The 18,540-nt window shown below is 38.3% G+C and overlaps 1 protein-coding gene across 1 annotated transcript; it reads right to left on the bottom strand.

Moving 5' to 3' along the window:
• Positions 1 to 10,422: 10,422 nt before the first annotated feature.
• LOC142628049 (putative inactive purple acid phosphatase 2) lies at positions 10,423 to 13,950 on the bottom strand. Its single transcript, XM_075801992.1, has 2 exons — positions 13,162 to 13,950; positions 10,423 to 12,051 (listed from the first exon to the last, which is right to left on the bottom strand). Exons 1-2 carry the CDS (start codon positions 13,861 to 13,863, stop codon positions 10,777 to 10,779), a joined length of 1,977 nt encoding a protein of 658 aa, XP_075658107.1. The 5' UTR covers positions 13,864 to 13,950; the 3' UTR covers positions 10,423 to 10,776.
• Between the last annotated feature and the right edge of the window lie 4,590 nt (positions 13,951 to 18,540).

The raw sequence follows: 18,540 nt of genomic DNA, 5'->3' as shown, positions 1-18,540 counted from the left end.
TGTTCAGGGTAAACTTTGCTTTTAATGATTTTTATATCTTGGAATTCCAAGTGAGGTATAACAGGATACTCTTAATAAGAATCACCTATATAAGTGTGAAGTGGGCCGCTTCCATGAGAGTTTCAAGGCTAAATTCTCTAAAGCACTTCATGAATCTGTTTAGGGCCGAAATGAACACAACTATATGAACGAAATATGTTTGAAAATGAGCTGTGTGAATTCTATTGTCTTGGTATACACAAACGACTGATAGTTCAAAAACATAGTGTTCACTGATTAGCTAGTATATCTGATAGTATTTCACAAAGGAAGGTTCAAAGCCAAAAGCCACTTCTCCCGATACAGTAACTTTTCTTCTACTCTCTCTGTGTCTGCATCATCATTTTCATTGTATTTATCAATTTCTATTCATGTGGGGGATTGTTGGAAAAATAGCATGGAGTAAATAAGAAATTGATATTGTCTATGTTCACTTGAAGATGTTATTAAAAGTGGCAAAAATCCTAAGTCCCACATAGGAAAGGAAAGAGATAATATATGAGTTTATATGCTCATGTGTTGGACATTGGGTTGGCCTTTTGGCATATGTGGACTGGGCCTACTTGTCCAAATAATAATATTTTATTATTTTAATTTTTGAGTCAGTTAGTCTGTGCACAGCAGTTATTACTGAAACAAAGTGTCTGTTTAGTAACATATAAATTTTCATAGTCCCTCATTCATAAAAACCACTTTTTTCAGAAAACTCTTCCAGTGAGAATATTTTTGTGCATTTCATTTTGTGTCAAAGAGAGAGAAAGAGACATTGAGTAGTTCGTAGAGCAAGACCTTGGGAGGCAGATGTTCGTGAGTCTCAAAGCACCACAGTGATTATGTGAGGGGAAAAATCTGCTTTAAGGAAATTGTGTCAAACACAAGACTTGATCTGAATCGTTCATCCTTCACGCATTTGGTTTGTGAGTTTTTAATTATTTGCAGATTTCTTCTTATATATACAATATCTATTTATTGTGTTTGTCTATCATATCTATTTGTGTTATTGCTTATATTTAGATCTGTATATTGTTCCTTTTGCATTATCACAAAAAAAAATTGTTGAAATATATCCAACATATCAATCATTCCATTTCCAAATATATGTGGGCTAACAAATGAGTTAACAGGAAAAATCATGTTAGAAACCCAGGAATGGTGGAGGATAGGAAGGCTAGGTAGAGAGAGGGATATGTGGGTGGTATTAGGATCATTCTAAGTTCATCTTATAGGTTGTCTCTGGGTGGGTCAAGTCCGTGAAGGAGTGTGTGTCTATGGGTGTCATTTTTTGGGAGTAGAGAGTCTAGGTTTGGGATTTAAGAGAAGTGGTGAAAAGTCTATACTGGAGAAGAGTTCGAGAAATGAGCATTGACAGTATTTGATTCTTGGTTGCTGTTGGGATGCCAAGAAAATGAAATTTTTTTTATTGGTGGATGAGTTAATCTTTGGTTTAATTTTTTTTTTTTTTTTTTGGATGTGTTTTTTTCAAAGGAAAATTTGCAAGAAAGATGAGAAAGTGTGAAAGAAAAAGTAGATTGAAGCATGTGTTTACATGTTCACTAGGTTTTTTTGTTTGATTTTTTTAATATTAAATTTAGGCCACATGGGAATCCAAGTGTTAATCTATGTGTTAAGAAAATTATATTTTATTTTGACTGTTATTGAGGTCTAAAATATCACAAGTTTTATGTTGAGGCCTAAAACATTACAAATATTGAAATCTAAAACCCAAGGGGGGCCTCAAAGAAAGGCAAGGTCCAATCCGCCAATCAAGGCCCACTTAAAATAAGCAAGAGGAGACCCAATGTGCCTTGGGCCAAGCACCGTGGCACGAGGCTTGGGCCTACAGCTTTGTGGGCCTGAGGCCTTACCCCATACAAGAGGTTGAGCCAGGGACCGCACCATAGGGTCGAAGACAAAGGCCCAAAGGGCTCGGGGATCCTGTACCATACATTAGCCCCCCCTTGATTCGTGTCCAGCTACCGAGAACGAATCAAGGATGCCAAGAGTCGGAAACTCCTCGGGGAGTTTAATAGTCAATTGCTGAACGGATGGGACATTCCTTAATGCGCTCTTAAAAGGCGAGTTGTGCCAGACTGTCAGATCCAGCCATCATCATAACCTGACGGTTCATGAACCAAGGCGACGTGCATGGCAGTTACGAAAAGAATTCGTAAAGTTTTCCAGCCCTTCATTTTTATTAATTGCTTTTAACCCCTTCTGGACCCTATAAATAGTTTCCTCTAATTTTGCCCATCACATTTTACATCCTCTCTTCCTTAAATTCCTTCTCTACCGAGCATACCTCTCCAGTGCGCATATTCTCCAGCCTAGATCATCGTCTTCTAGAGCCCCCAATAAGTTTTCTTTACTCTTGCCTATTCTTTTAGTTTTTCCTCACTCCATAGTTTAGGAATAGGTTATTCTCATCTTCTTGCACCTACGGCTACCTTGGCTAACTTTAGAGAAGCCTATGGCGTCCTTGGGGATGTCAATATCGCCTATTGTCACGAGGGCGATATCGCTCTGGCGAGGGGCTCTGGCCCAAATGTAGTGTTTTTCCCCTTGATGGCTATACTAGAGGGTGGGGTTAGGTTTCTCGTAGACCCTCTCATTGTAGGTACCCTTAGGTTCTATGGCCTATGTCCCGGCCAACTCCCCCCCAATTTTTACCGAGTGGTGAGTTGTGTCAGTAGATTGAATCAAATATTTGGTCTACAACTAAATCATCATAATATCAATTTTATGTATAGTTTGTGCGGCAACATTAAGACCGATTACTATTTAAAAATTAGGGATGTATAGGTATAGTTTATTTCATGCCTTCCTGACTCCAACAGAAACTCAGCGGGAGAATTCGTCCAGGTGAGCGGCAATTGGCTTGCCGATAAGCTCCCTTGTCCACTTTCACCGCGTGATGTTGGTCGGTACCGAGTACTTTTACTTGTTTTAAAATTTGATACTTTTGCTCGGTTCACTTATGTAGGTACTAACCAGCCCTTTTATTAATTCATTGCAGAAGGGAAAATATTTAAACCGGACCTTAGAGTCGTGCACATGAGGGACCTCAGCTTTGTACTAAGGTTAGAGATCTTTGTGCACACGGACAGACAGCTCCAAGCATCCCATCTAATACTCGGTTGCAACCCCATGTACTCTACCTGGCAGCCATTCAGCCAAGCTTTGCTAGTGGACAGCCCACTTTTGTCATATATCGAGGTTCAACACGCCAATTTTCTTCCGCCCTCCTTGATAATTGGTGAACCTCGGGACCTCGGCCCCCAATATACTACAGCAAAGGATCTTGCACCCATGAGGGACGAATCGGTTGAACATATGTCTCAAAGCCATAAAGTCCATGTTCCGGTTGAAAAGCCCGAGGCTCAAGCCCGAGCAGCCGAGCCTAATCAAGACACAAATATGGTGACCAAGCGAAAAATGATCGTTGACCAATTCTTGCCCGGCACTCATCCTACAGCTCAGCCTCAACAGCCTCAAGGCAAAGTCCGGACTCCTCCTCCTCCCCTTACTGGTTGTGCCAAAAAGAAGCAGCGGGTTGCCGATCAACTGACCAGGATTCCAAGTGGTGCTCCTTCGAAGACCCCTCCCCCAAATATCGAGCTAGATCACTATATGGGAGCCAGCAGGTGATTTTTGGTCAACTCCCCAGATTGGCACTGACGTGGCATCCTCGTCTCAGCCCGAGGTGAGTTGGCAGCCCACCTTTAAACTTGGGGACGAGCCTTTGTCAGCATCCGCCAGCCTACGGACCTGGGCCCAAGGCCAAGGGGGATGGGTGGCCCAAAGCTTGGTGCACGGCCTCCAATTGCCCGAAGACGTTCACTTCTTCTCGGAAGGGACCGAGGAATCGCTTGCTAGGTGGTTATAGTGGCACACCATAGCGGTAATTTTATATCTCACTTTCACATTTATTTTAATGCATGCGTATTCTTTTGATCTTCATACTGACCACTAGTGCAATATTAGGCCGTGCAACTGACCTATGTCCTCGATGAGAGGCTGAAGGAGCTCGCTGAGGATGCTGAACGAGAGCAGGCCCTGAAGGATGTCACTGCTGCCACTGCAAAGGAAAAGGGCAAAGTTGTTGAGGCCACTGAAGAGAAGGCTTAGTCTTCGGAGAAAGCCCGGTTAGTAGCGGAGAGAAAATTGCCCCAGGCGGAGGACAAGCTGGGGAAGGTAGAGCTTAAATTGGTGGAGGCTGCTAGCTTAAACCTGGCCTAAGCTGGCGCAATAGCTGATTTGAAGGCGGCCGTTGAAGAATTCTGCGAGGATAAGTGGTACGACGAGGGCTTCACAGATGCTAAGAATTCTATGAAGCCTATTTTCCACCGAGCCCGGGTCTCATGGGTTTGGGGAGGGGTGGCTGGCAGCCCTTCAGGCAATGGGAGTGCCCAAAGATTCCCCTCTGAGGAATCCAAAGCAGATCCCATACCCGGCTCCCACTCCGCCCGTTAGAGTCACGCTGGTGCTGTTGACGAAGAAGATACCCCCAATATGAGGGAGCTGGTCCAAGCGATTCACACCCATGTGGAGACCGTTGATCTCAAGGTCACTAGCAACCTTAACGCGGCTAAAGACGCATAAGTGCAGCAACCACCAACCAAGGACGTTCCAAATCGGCAAGCCGGTGATGCAGTCCATCTTCCGCCCACCGATCCATTTGTTTGATAGTTACGCTTCTAGCCTGCTTCTATTTTTTATCCGTGTTTATTTTTCTCTTTTATTTTGCTCGGTTTGCCTAAAGTCATCGGGCTGTGGTGACAGAAAAATTATTTGACTGTTATTTTCCTAAGTTTTATTTTCCTACAGTCACTGAGTTGTGGTGACAAAACATTGGTTTAATTTTTATTCGTTTGCTTTATTTGATCCGAATACGGTGACCGAACATTTGTTTTAGTTAGATTTATGAATGACTGCCTCATTGCTATTAAGTTGTTCGTTTGCCTCTGATCGATGATTAAAACTACTCATCTGTTTCTAATAGGCTATATCTTTACATGCATAATGACCGGGACCAGTCTGGAAGAGGTTGTTTATACCTTAGGAGTTGACTCTCTAATAATGAGAATTGAATTTGATGTATGCTGACTTAGTGAAGATGAACGTTCGGTGATTGAGCTTAGTCGAGGATAGAGTTTTCCTTCGTTAGGAGAATTTAGTGTAAGTTTCTTACCTCCCCAATGATCAAGGCTTGACCTAGGAGATTAGCTTTTGTTCTTATAACGATTAAGTGTAAGGTTTTCTCTCATCCAGTAATGAGGTTTATGTCTTTAGATAAAATCTGAAATTAGGTTTCCACCTGTCCGGTGATGGAGATTGAATCGAGAACAGGTTTCCTTCCTTAAATAAGATTTAAAATTAGGTTTCCACCTGGCCGGTGATGGAGATCGAACTGGGAATAGGTTTCTGTCCTTAAATAAAATTTGAGATTAGGTTTCCATCTGTCCAGTGATGGAGATTGAACCGGGAACAAATTTCTGTCCTTAGATAAAATTTGAATATATGGTTTCCACCTATCCGGTGATGGAGATTGAAACGGGAACAGGTTTTTGTCCTTAGATAAAATTTGAAATTAGGTTTCCATCTGTCTAGTGATGGAGATCGAACCAGGAACAAGTTTTTGTCCTTAGATAAAATTTGAAATTAGGTTTCCACCTGTCTGGTGATAGAGATCGAACCGGGAATAGGTTTCTGTTCTTAGATAAAAATTGAAATTAGGTTTCCATCTATCTAGTGATGGAGATCGAACCAGGAACAGGTTTTGAAATTAGGTTTCCATCTATCTAGTGATGGAGATCGAACCAGGAACAAGTTTCTGTCCTTAGATAAAATTTGAAATTAGGTTTCCACCTGTCTGGTGATGGAGATTGAACCGGGAACAGGTTTCTGTCCTTAGATAAAATTTGAATATTAGGTTTTCACCTGTCTTGTGATGGAGATTGAACTGAGAACAGGTTTCTGTCATTATGATAATTAGCCTCAGTTCCCCTTGCGTTCGTTGACCGGGGCTAATGAATTAACAAACAATGGAATTATAGGTATAGATACACCTGCATGGATAAACATCACCTTCGTATTAATTAATAATATGCACATACAACATTATCTAAATCGATGCCCCCACGTACTGATAATCAGTGGTAAAATTTCTTTAGATTGTGGGCATTCCATGGCCGAAGAAGTGGTCTTTCGTCCAAATCTTCTAGATAATACGCCCCTGCGCCCGTAATGGCGATGACTCTATATAGTCCCTCCCAAGTCAGCGCTAACTTCCCTGCGTTGACATCTTGCATATTCCCTACTACCTTCTGAAGTACCAGATCTCCTGCTCCAAATTCCCTTTTCCTCACATCCTTGTTGTATCTTCGAGCAAGTTTTTGTTAATATTTTGCCAGCCGTATAGTCACCAATTCTCAACGCTCTTCCAACAAGTTCAACTGCTTCAGCATTAATCCCAAATTCTTGATGGGGTCAAATTCCGAAACCCAGGCACTACACAAGTTTATCTCTGCCGGTATAACTGCTTCCGCTCCGTATGCTTGAGAGAACGGAGTTTCCCCCGTGGACCTCCTCGGAGTTGTTCGGTATGCCCGTAGAACATTAGGTAACTCCTCCACCCACCTGCCCTTAGCACCTTCTAATCTCTTCTTCAACCCGCCCACGATGGCCTTGTTAGTAGTCTCGGCTTGGCCATTGCTCTATGGATATGCCGGAGTGGAATACTGGTTTGTGATGCCGAGACTGCCACAGAACTCGCGGAAAGCTCTGCAATCAAATTACAACTTGTTGTCTGACACTAGGGATTTTGGTACACCGAATCTCGTCACTATGTTTCTCCATACAAACTTCTTAACATCTACATCCCGGATATTCGCCAACGCCTCTGTCTTCGCCCACTTGGTGAAATAATCTACAGCTACTAAAACAAATCTTCGGTTCCCTATAGCTCGAGGGAATGGACCAACGATATCTAGCTCCCACTACGCAAAGGGCCAAGGGCTACTAATGGGATTTAAGCTCCTTGCCAGTTGGTGGATCAACGGGGCGTGCTTCTGACACCGCTCACATCTCCGTGCATACTCGGTAGCATCCTTTTGCATTCGAGGCCACCAAAACTCCTGAGTCATTGCTCGATGTGCTAACAAACATCCCCCCACATGACTGCCGCACACTCCTTCATGAAGCTCGGCAAGGAGTTCTTCAATCTTGTTGGGGTGCAAACATTGTAGGTAGGGTCCGTCAAACGATCTTCGATACAGCTTACGATCAACTAACATTGCATTCATTGTCTTAGTTAGTCATTGGCCAACTTATTGTGTCACTATCATTTCGATCACTCTAATCTAAAGTATCATTACTTGCAATTAACAATACAACTTTTGACTTATAATCATGGTTTTAAAAACCGAAATGAACTAATTGATTTGATAGTGAACTAGCTAGTAGTTTAGTTTGATCATGTAGAAAAATAAAAAATGTTAATAGAAAAAAAAAGTAAGAACAACCAGGAACTGCCGGTTCAACCAGAAAAATCCGGAACTGTAACAGTTAAACTAGTTCAGAAGTAAATAAAGAATAATGCTTGCCATGGGTGTTGGAATTTTGCCATTGTTGTTTGATCTTATCGTTTGGATGCGTGCGATGCTTCTGCGACCTGAAGCTTCTGTAAAGGCATAGTGGGAATGTCGTGTAGATGGGTGGTTTGATCTCGTTATGTGGAGCGTGTGTGCTTGTGTAGTTCTGCGTTTACCACTCTACTGCCATGTACTTCTTTTTCCCTTTATTTTTTTAAGAGAAAGAACTAAGAAAGACTGAAAGAAACGTGAGTTGAGAGAAGGAAAAGAAAGTTGAATTTTGTTAAAATGTGCCCTAAGGGCATTTTAAGAGTGTGGTTTGCATTTTAGCCTTATTTTTATATATTCAAAAAAAAAAAAAAACACTTTGCATTTTAAGTAATTTTGCATCTAATTAGAATCACTTTAAATTTGAATAAATTTCTACAAGAAAAGCCTATCAATCCTTAATAATAATTATTTTTTGAATTTTATAATTTTAAAATTATTAATTAAATGAATAATGACATCACCAGCTTGACCATTAGTTGGACCCTAATCGGATTAAAACACTGACAACCAATTCTCTTTCTAGTTGTTCGTCCAGTCTGGTTTTTAAAACCATGCTTATAATTGATAGAAATGTGTATAATTACAAATTACAAATGTCATTAACTAGAAAATAGAAACCCAATTAACCCTTTTTAAATTAGCAATTAAGAACTTAAAAAAAATTACCTGATAATAATACCTGGTTCCTTTCTTCAAATTCTTCATAATCCCATCATGAATCCAACCTGGGTCTCTCCACCCAACACTCATATTTGCCGGAGCCTCACACAGGTTCTCCCTCTCATACCTCTCCACATGTGTCACCGCCATATCATCAAGCATATCCTCCCTCTCCCCGTACCTCACTTGCCTCTCCTCACGATCCTTAGTCACAAACATCACTCTCATCTCATCCTCATTCTCTGAAAACCCCAAATGGTTGGGGTTATTGAGAGAGAGACTTTTGATTGGGTTGATGGGTTAAAGAGAGAAATGATTGTTGTTATGAAGAGAACAGAATATGTGATTTTGTTTGTGAGAGAATTCTTCATATTAGGACATTCAAGACGGTGAAAGAATGAAGATGGAGAAGGTGGAATTATTGTTTTGTTTGTAGAGAATTGGATTTGAGGTTTACTTTGGAATGAATGAATAATTAGGCATATTCTTTTCAACATTCTAATGTCATGTTGACATTGGTTTATTAATATGTTAAATTTTAATCCCGGATTTTTTTAGCTTAATGATGATTATGACTTCAACTGGAGTTTTCCTCTTATCTCTTCCTGTCATTATGCAAGTCATCAAGTGATATATGAATTTAATTTATTGATAGGTAATTTGCACCTGTATCCCGAATGTTAGGTTCGGATTTAAGTCCATCTATCAGTGTTCTATGATAAGGCGTTTGTTAAGTGCGAACTAAATTCAAAATAAACATCATTTTCTCATTCAAAACTAGATTTTATTATTATTATTTTTTTTTTTATAGACAAAGGTATCCAAATCTCTTTGAATATCTGACTATTCTCTCGTTTTGAACCTTAATTATTAAAGGCATGTCATATACTATTTTGACTAGCTCTACAATTTACACTCTTAAAAGATTGGGATAATTTTGACTTTACTCCATGAGGTTTCAAATTTGGATTCATAAAACTACGTTATTTTGAGTTATGGCACTTAATCTACATTGTTTTAGTAAAAAATCAATTTTTAATTAACCTTGGTCTCTTAATTATTTTTTGTCACTTGAGGTGAATCTAAAGATAATGTTACTAGCTCAAAGTGAATGTCTAACTTCAACGACTAGGGAATGAATTCTGAAAACTCCTAACGTAATAAGACTTTTTGAGAAATACACTAGTTAGCAATGAGAATGAGAAATCCTAAATGACTAAGTTATGAACCTAGGTTACCAAAGCCTAAGTTAATAGAACTAAATCGAAGTGAATTACCTCAAAGTACAGTATTCCAGAGCAAATCATCTAAAATTAAAGTAAATGGCAAAAAATGTAAAGGATTTTAGGTCTACTTAACTAAAACTAATACTAAATTGCTTCAAAATAAACAGGAAATTAGATAACTTAAATTAACTACTAATCATTGCATCAAGCTTGAATACTTGATTGAAATAAGAACACAAGTACAAGGAAATAAAGTTACAAGCAGATGATGTTCTACAAGCCTAAATGACTACTTGAATGCCTACAAACTACTTATCTCCAAAGAAATTAATACATATTATCTCAAATGTGCTCAGGTTTGTGCTGTGGTTGTGCTCGGTGTTTTTTTCTTGTAGCATAAACCCCCTATTGAAGAAGCAAGAATTGCATCCAAAATTCTCCTACCATTCAATTTACAATGATAGGGAAAAATAATTGGAAGGCACTACAAGAAGAATAACTGGATTTTGGGTGAGAGGAGGATGATGTTCAAAGAGTAATCCTACATTATCTTAGCAAAAGAAAAGGAAAAGGTATAAAAAAAAAAATAATAACAAAAATAAACAATATAAAAGAAGGATTTGAACACACAGATTCTGGGATTTTCTCCATTAAGGATACTGCAGTTTGCTCATGTGAGTTATCCTGAAAATGAGGGTAATCAACCTTTTATCTCACAGTATAAGATCTTGAATTCAGGGGAGTTACCACAGTTGCTCAACTAGAGATGCTCATCTCCAAAATTAAAATAGTAAGTCTTTTCTAAACAGTAGAGTACTCAAAAGAACTAAGCAACAGAAATGTGACAGTACCTCCAATGGCACAAAATGGTAAGATCAGATCATATTCATGCATCAATAATACATGCCGTGACAATTGCAAATTTATTTGACTAGTACATGACTTTCAACTATATGAAGCCCTTTAGGGCTTTATACAAAGTGTTAAATAACACAAATTACATAAGGAAAATTGCATATTTACAACGACAAAAGTTATAGAAGCATTTATGTGGTAGATATTATCCCACCCTCCTAGCTTCGGTGTCCATCCAAACAGTAGGGAGAACATCAATTCACAACACAACTTTGATGCCTAATTGCAGTTACATTTTAAATACAGATGAACCAGATTTTGGAAACTAACCAATATGCTTCAACGCAATTTCAAGTTCAAACATCGTCTGTCTTCACGGGAGTCCAGCTATTTTTTGGAGTAGCCTCTTTTCGGGAACGGGAAATGAAACCAAGAACATAGCCTATAAAAGCCCCAAGTAATAATACACTCGCTCCCTTAACCAACAATGAAAATTCGGACTCTTCCGCCTCACCCCTGGCTCCAGCACCATCAACAGCACTATCCCCACCGCCACTGAGAACTTGTCCAGATGCTAGAATCTCCACCATATCATGCACTTCTCCATCATGGTTCCCTACATAAGAAAGCTGAAGCTTCTCCTTTGTAGCAACCAATCTAGTGTACCCAAACTCACCCCCACGGTACAAAGAGCGTTTAGCTTGTGGGAAGATCGGATCATTTGGGTGGTCAGGTCTAGGCTCCCAGATGGGTTGCCAGTCTTGTCCTGCCATCCCAATAACAATATGGACTGGAAATGCCTCCCAATCCTCCCCCTCCAGGCCCATGCTTCCACAAGTAAAGTTATTTACTGGACAAAACCTCTCATATCTATGAACATGACCCCACAATGCAAGGGTGACCTTGTTTTTCACAAACAAAGGTTCCAAGTGCTCAAGCATCCTCTCCCTCAATGGGGCATCCCTATTTTCATTGCTTGTCGTATACATCGGCCGGTGCCCTTGGACTACCACAAAAGGAGTGTTGTTCCTGTTAACCGACTCCAAATCATGCTTTAAAAAGTTATATTGGTTGCTCCCTTTAAGGAAATTGGTCTCAGTTGACATGTATACAAAATGTACTGCCCCCATATCAAATGAATAGTAAAGGTTCCTAGTGGCTGGGGCTCGGGTTCCAGTTGCCTCTGAAGAGTTTCCAGGCATTTTGAACTTAAGGCTGTAGGGTACGCCACATTCACCACCCCCATCCTTTCCATAACTTCCCACAGACCAATCAGGTCTCCAAGGCTGTGAAGGCCAGTTGTACTCATGATTACCAATGCATACGTGGTATGCTACTTTGGATGCAACAGGTTCAATCTGAGTAAAAAAATGATCCCACAACCATGAATATCCTCTTGCATAGCTGATGTCCCCAATATGTGAGATAAACGCTGGCTTGTCACCCAAAGCCTCAATATCACGGAGTATCCACTTCATGGTTGCTATGCTTTCGTCTTGTGTACGGAGAAAGGTAGAGTATGGTGTTGCAGTTCCCATGTCACCAAACAGGAAAGCTATTGTTTCATCAGAGTCCTCATTCCTTGACACAAAGCTGCGAGTTGAACTCCAACCTCCAGCATCACTTCCAACCTGTCATTGATAACATTATTGTTTTCTCAGACCATACAATGAAAACAACAACCAAGCCTTAGTCACACAATTTTGGGGTCGACTAATTTATGATAAAGTGACTCAAGTTTAAATAATTTTTAAACTTACTCTAGATGTCTTATTTTTTTGGGCTCAGGGCCAGCTATGTACAAAATATATGGCATTAAGAACAAACACAGCCATTGTTATATTCAAACCATGCAATGTAGTGCAAAATATTTTTCTCATATGAGTTCACTTTATCAAGTTTATCATACAACTAATTAGATATTATATACACAAAAACAAATAATCGAGCCAGTAGTTTATAAAAACACTTTTTGTAACAATGAATCACCATGAAATCTATATACACTCTAACTAATACATTCATCAGATGCTTTTCTTAGACATGATCATGCAAATGAGATTCAATGATTACAAGGTCACATGGAAGAAAATGTTATAATAAAATCCAAATTATTATGAAATATGAATTGAATAATAGTACAATTGCAACAAAACAAGCCTTACAAACTAATGTGTCTAAGTCTAACTTTTCAACACAAAACAAAAAAGAGTGATTCTACACCTACTGCATAATTTACTGCATAATTTTTTTTTCCTGCATAATATTAGAAACAATTACTCCTTTTTAAATACAAAACAAAAAAGTAATTCATAAATGGGCGGAACTTTGGTACAAATTAGGATTTCCAATTGAATTCAACCACATAGCCGTATTAACCCCTACAACAAAAGTAATGTTATCTTTCCCAAAGACAATTAAATTCGACTCAATGAACAATCGATCAGCATTTTCTATTTGTTTATTAGCTCTTGCTACTTCCACCTATTAAAACAAAAGCCATTTATTCATTATGTTGTTGGTAACTTGATGTGACACCAATCACATTCATTGTCACATCAGTCTGTAAGTCAATTTTGTTTCGTTTATAACAAAATTGATACTAGCTTTTGGTCAAGTTATCGAGTCCCTACCATTTCGATCAATCTAAAGTATCAAATTTTGCAATTAACAATGCTCCAAAATTACAAATTACAAATATCAAATTACTAAACTAAAAACCCAATTAAACAAAAAATTACCTGATAATAATACCTGACTCCTTTCTTCAAATTCTTCATAACCCCATCATGAATCCAACCCGGGTCTCTCCACCCGACACTCGAATTCGCCGGCTCCTCGCACATGTGCTCTCTCTCATACCTCTCCACACGTGCCACCGCCACGCGGTCCAGCTTACCCTCTCTCACCCCATACCTCACTAGCCTCTCCTCGCGATCCCCCGTCAAGAACATCACTCTCATCTCATCCGCATTCTCCGTGAACACCAGATGGATCTGCTCCGGCACCCGACCCGACCCGAACCCGACTTCCGCAGACTTGGCCAACAGATGGGCCGTGCCCGGCAGCGGATTGTTATCGTGGTCGTGTTTTTTCGGGTTGATTTCGGACTCGACCCATCGGAAGATCCGGAGGGAGTAGTTGGATCGGAGGTTGATGAGAGGGAGGGAAATGGAGCCCGACCCGGATTGCCACGTGGCGGAGGAGTTGAGGAACACGTAGCCGATGAAGTTCTCGTGATCGGAGTCCGGGGGAGAGTAGATGCCGAGCCAGTCGAGCTTGGACGGTTCGGCGATTCCGGACCATTGGATTCGGATCGGGTCGCCCGATTTAGCTAAAACGGTTGGGGTTATAGAGAGAGAGACTTTGGATTGGGTTGATGGGTTAAAGAGAGAAATGATTGTTGTGATGAAGAGAATGAAAGGTGTGAGAGAATTCTTCATTTTTTTTTTTTGGGGATTTTTTCAAGTTGGTGAAGAATGAAAAGAAAGAGAAGGTGAGGGTTTTTGTTCCTCTGTTTATTTATGTAGAATTGGATTTTGGGGTTTGCTTTGAATTGAATAAATAATTAGGCATATTCTTTTTTCAATATTCTAATGTCACATTGACGTTTGTTTCTTAATTTTTTAAAATTTAATCCCAGATTTTTTTTTTAGCTTAATGATGATTAAGATTTTTATATTGAAATAGTCTCTTACCACGCACAAGGCTTATATTTTTTTTTGAGGTAAGAGTTAATAATTTGCATTTATTACAATTTAGAATTATTTTTTAAAAAAACAAATAAAAATGATAAATTTTAGAAATAAATAGTAGATATAATTTTTTTTATGGTATGTAATTTCTTTTTTTAATATAAACGGAAAAAAATCATAAATTTTAAGAGTTTTCTTTTTGAATTCAAAATTAAACTTGTTATATTACATTTATAACCTTATTTCTAAATGAAATTTGTTATTTAACATTTATAATCCTATTTCATTAATGAGGGTATTTTTGAATTATATAAAAATCCAGTTCAAAGAAGATAATCATTCTATATATATAATATAGAAGTATAGATAGTGAAGTGTTAATTAAGCTCAAAACAACCTTATTTTCTCATTCAAAATAATGTCATTTTGACCTCCTATTAAAGGCATGACATATATGGTATTATTTTGACTAAATCTACCGTTTGTACTTTAAGGATTAGGATAATTTTCATTTTATCTCATAAAGTTTCAAATTTTAAATCTATAAATTTGTTGTTTTAAGTCAATGTGGCATCTAACTTACATCTATTATATTTTTTAACTACATAAAAGTCCAATTCAAAGAAGAAAATCATCTTATATATAGTACAAAAGTATAGATGATGAGGTGTTTGTTAAGCCTTAATTAAGCTCAAAACAAATTTATTTTCTCATTCAAAATAATGCCATTTTGACCCCTATTAAAGGCATGTCATACTGTATTATTTTGACTAAATCTACCGTTTGTACTTTTTAAAGTTTAGGACAATTTTCACCTTATCTTATAAAGTTTCAAATTTTAGATCTATAAAATTATGTTGTTTTTAAGTTTAGGCAACATTTGTTTCTCAAAAAAAAAAAAAAAGTTTAGGCAACATATAACTTACATCTTATTATGGTGCATGGGTGGAAGGGTTTAAATCCAAACAATACGTAAATTTGGGGGTGTAATATGGACCCAAACTTTGAAACTTTAAGGAATAAAAAAGCAAAATTATCCTAAACTTTAAAGATGAAAATTCACTTTACTCTAATTTATTTGATTACTTAAAAAAAATGACATGATCATCTATGTGGGGAGAAAATAGACCCTGATGGGGATGTGGGCCTTTGGGCCATGCTAAGGAAGGCCGACCTGCTCTTGGGTTTAGAACTTGTTAATACTACGGGTTGGCCCATACGCCGAGGATCCGGGGGTCCAGCCGAGGATGAATTTCCCTTCGGACGGACACTGGAGAACCCGGGACTTCATGGTAAAGGTTAGGGAACGACACGGTTAAGACCAATGGTTAAAGGGGGTGAACCCTTGAATGTCCTAGAAGCATCGATGTTAGAGAAATACCGAAGATAAATGCTGCCACCTCCACATTAAAGACCCTGCACCTACCACCCTGGCCGCATTAATGGGGAGGTGACACCTGAATAGTGGAAGGGAAACTTCTGGGTACTATTCAAAGGCACTGAGAAAAGAAATATCTGGGTTAAGGGGGAGTTGGGGCAACACGTGTACAAAGGATCAAAAAGGGGAGTATTTAAGGAAAAACCTAGAACAGGAATGGGGGGTCCCTTTTTTGTAACCAAAAAAAAAGAAAAAAAGAAAAAAGAGAAAGAGATAATATAAACAGCTCTCGACTTATGTCCGAGGAGGTTGATTTATAATATTCCTTGTTGTTTTCAAGTGTTTGCAATCTTTGGCTTGTCATTTAATCCTCAAACACTTCTAACCTGGGTTTCAAGCCCACACTTTACAAATTCATATTGTTTAAGGCTCATTGGGCCTGAGCTCGTAACTGTTTTTGGGGCCAGGTGCAATTGTGCACTTACAATCTAGTTTTTCTAAAAATAAAAACATGATTATCTAGTTAAAGTTAAAATATATTTGTATAAAATTTAAAATATTAGATTTGGAATCACCTATTTTATACTATATATAAGAGATTTCTTCTCTTTCAATTGGACTTTTATCTGGTTCAAAAATGCTCTTATTAAGAAGGGTAACTTCATTTAGAAATAAAGTCATAAATGTCAAATAACAAATTTCATTTTGAATTCAAAAAGAGAATTCCTAAAATTTAGGGTTTTTTGTCCCTTTACGTTGAGAAATTATTAGGTCCACTAGAATGACTGTTGATGTGGTCCACCTAGACCTCCCAACCAATAAAATGTTGTTATGTATGCAAATGTGAATTCATCTGGTAATTTTTATTTTTTATTCCTTGTGTAGATTAGGAAACTCACACATATATTTGCATAGGTGACATTATCTTATTGGTCAGGAAGAACCACATCAGCAGTCCTCCCGATGTGCATAATAATTTATCCTTTGCATCTAAAAAAGAAATTACAATTACTACTTTTCTAAAGTTTATCATTTTTATTTGTTTGAAATTTTTTTAAAAAAAATTAAATTATAATAGATGCAAATTATTAACCTTTACTAAAAAAAATCTATTTATTAATTAAAATAGTTTAATAAGAATGTTAATTTCCTTCTATCTCTTCCTAAAAATGATGTCATTATTCAAGTCATCAAGCTATGTATATGAATATTTTAAAAAAAAAAAATTTATTGACTAGTAACTTGCACCCTTAAAGTTTGAGATAATTTTGATTTTATTAGCTAAAATTTCAAATGTTGGATCTACATTCTAAATATTATGTATCTATTTGTTAGTCCATTGTGATGAGGTGTATGTTAGTCCATGAACCCCAGATGGATCTGCTCCAACACCCGGCCCGACCCGAACCCAACTTCCACCGACTTCGCCAACAAATGGGTCGTGCCTGACAATGGATTGTGATCATTGTCGTGTTTTTTCAAGTTGACTTCGGATTTGACCCATCGAAAGAGCCAGAGGGAGTAGTTGGATCGAAGGTTGATGAAAGGAAGGGAAATGGAGCCCAACTTGGATTGCCACACGGCAGAGGAGTTGAGGAACACGTAGCCGATGAAGTTCTCGTGATCGAAGTCTAGGGGAGAGTAGATGCTGAGCCAATTGAGCTTGGACGGTGAGGCAATTCCAAACCATTGGATTCGAACCGGGTCACCCGATTTGGCTAAAACGGTTGGGGTTATTGAGAGAGAGATTTTGGATTGGGTTGATGGGTTAAAGAAAGAAATGATTGTTGTGATGAAGAGAATGAAAGGTGTAAGAGAATTCTTCATTTTTTTTTTTTTGGGATTTTTCAAGTCAGTGAAGAATGAAGAGAAAGAGAAGTTGAAGTTTTTTTTTGCTCTATTTATTTATGCAGAATTGGATTTTTGTGTTTGCTTTGAATTGAATAAATAATTAGGCATATTCTTTTTTCATTATTCTAATGTCACATTGACGTTTGTTTCTTAATTATTTAAAATTTAATCCCAAATTTTTATTTTATTTTTGCTTAACGATGATTAAGGCCTTGTTTGGGTGGAAAAATGCCATCACTTATCATCTTATAACTCATTTCCTATCACTTAAAAATCCCCAAAAATCACCTAAACCCAATTTGGCACCTAAATCGGGTAATGTTTTAAAATCCAAAAACTCAAAAATATGGGACCCACACTCTAACCTAGGCTACCGGTGCTCTGAGAACCCCTTTACTACCCCGCTTACCCAAAACCCAACTTTAGCAAACCTTCCTCTTCACTTCCCTTCTGTGCCTCAACACAAAATGTCCTATACTCAATCTTCACCCAACTATAATGACACCAATGATGATGGATGGGCTTTCTTCCTCCCTCCTCGTCCTTGAAACCAAGGGTTTTCAGCTTATCTTGCCATCATCCTTTGCCGGTCTGAGCTGCGGCCGCCACGGGTTGGATAAGGTTAGATGGCTCGCTAGACATGGCTGGGCTGTGGGGATTTATGTGAAGATGGGGCTATGCTGAGGAAGTGAAGAAAGATGGGAGTGCAATGATGTGGCTATGCAGATGGGGCTGTAGTCATGGAAGCAAATGCTCATTAGAGTCGTTGGTGGGGAGTACAAAAAGGAGCAATGGATTTGACTCTTCTTTGATAGTGGGGCCCGCTAATGTAAGGGTATTAACAAAATTGTCACTCATTACTCTGTTTTTGTAACTCAAAAATACCTAAAACTCATTTTTGTTTTCAATAACTCATTACCCAATTTGGTGAGAATTGAATGATGGAAACAAAACTCCAAAACCCATCCAAACAAGCACATTCTCTGTGGGACCCACTTATTTTGGGTGATGAGTGATGGAAACCCACAAATCCAAACAACCCCTAAGATTTTAATATTTGAAACTAGGCAATGAGGTTTTTTTTTTTTTGGTCTAATGTAAGTAACATTATGAATTAAGGAAACCGAAAATTCAAAAAAAATAAAAATAAAACAAACCAATGAGTCATAATAAAGTAAAAAAAAAAAAAAGTTGGA

This window comes from Castanea sativa, chromosome 3 (assembly GCF_040712315.1).
Source record: "Castanea sativa cultivar Marrone di Chiusa Pesio chromosome 3, ASM4071231v1".
In the NCBI taxonomy this organism is placed as follows: domain Eukaryota; kingdom Viridiplantae; phylum Streptophyta; class Magnoliopsida; order Fagales; family Fagaceae; genus Castanea; species Castanea sativa.
The sequence above is the reverse complement of the archived record's forward strand: the minus strand, read 5'-3'. Positions and strand labels throughout refer to the sequence as shown.

What these genes read in the sequence shown, in the direction of transcription:
- LOC142628049 (XM_075801992.1), bottom strand. Translation starts at nt 13,863, where the DNA reads ATGAAGAATTCTCTCACACCTTTCATTCTCTTCATCACAACAATCATT. An exon ending in GAGTCAGGTATTATTATCAG is followed by an intron (nt 12,052 to 13,161) that starts GTAATTTTTTGT and finishes TATCAATGACAG; the next exon opens with GTTGGAAGTGATGCTGGAGG.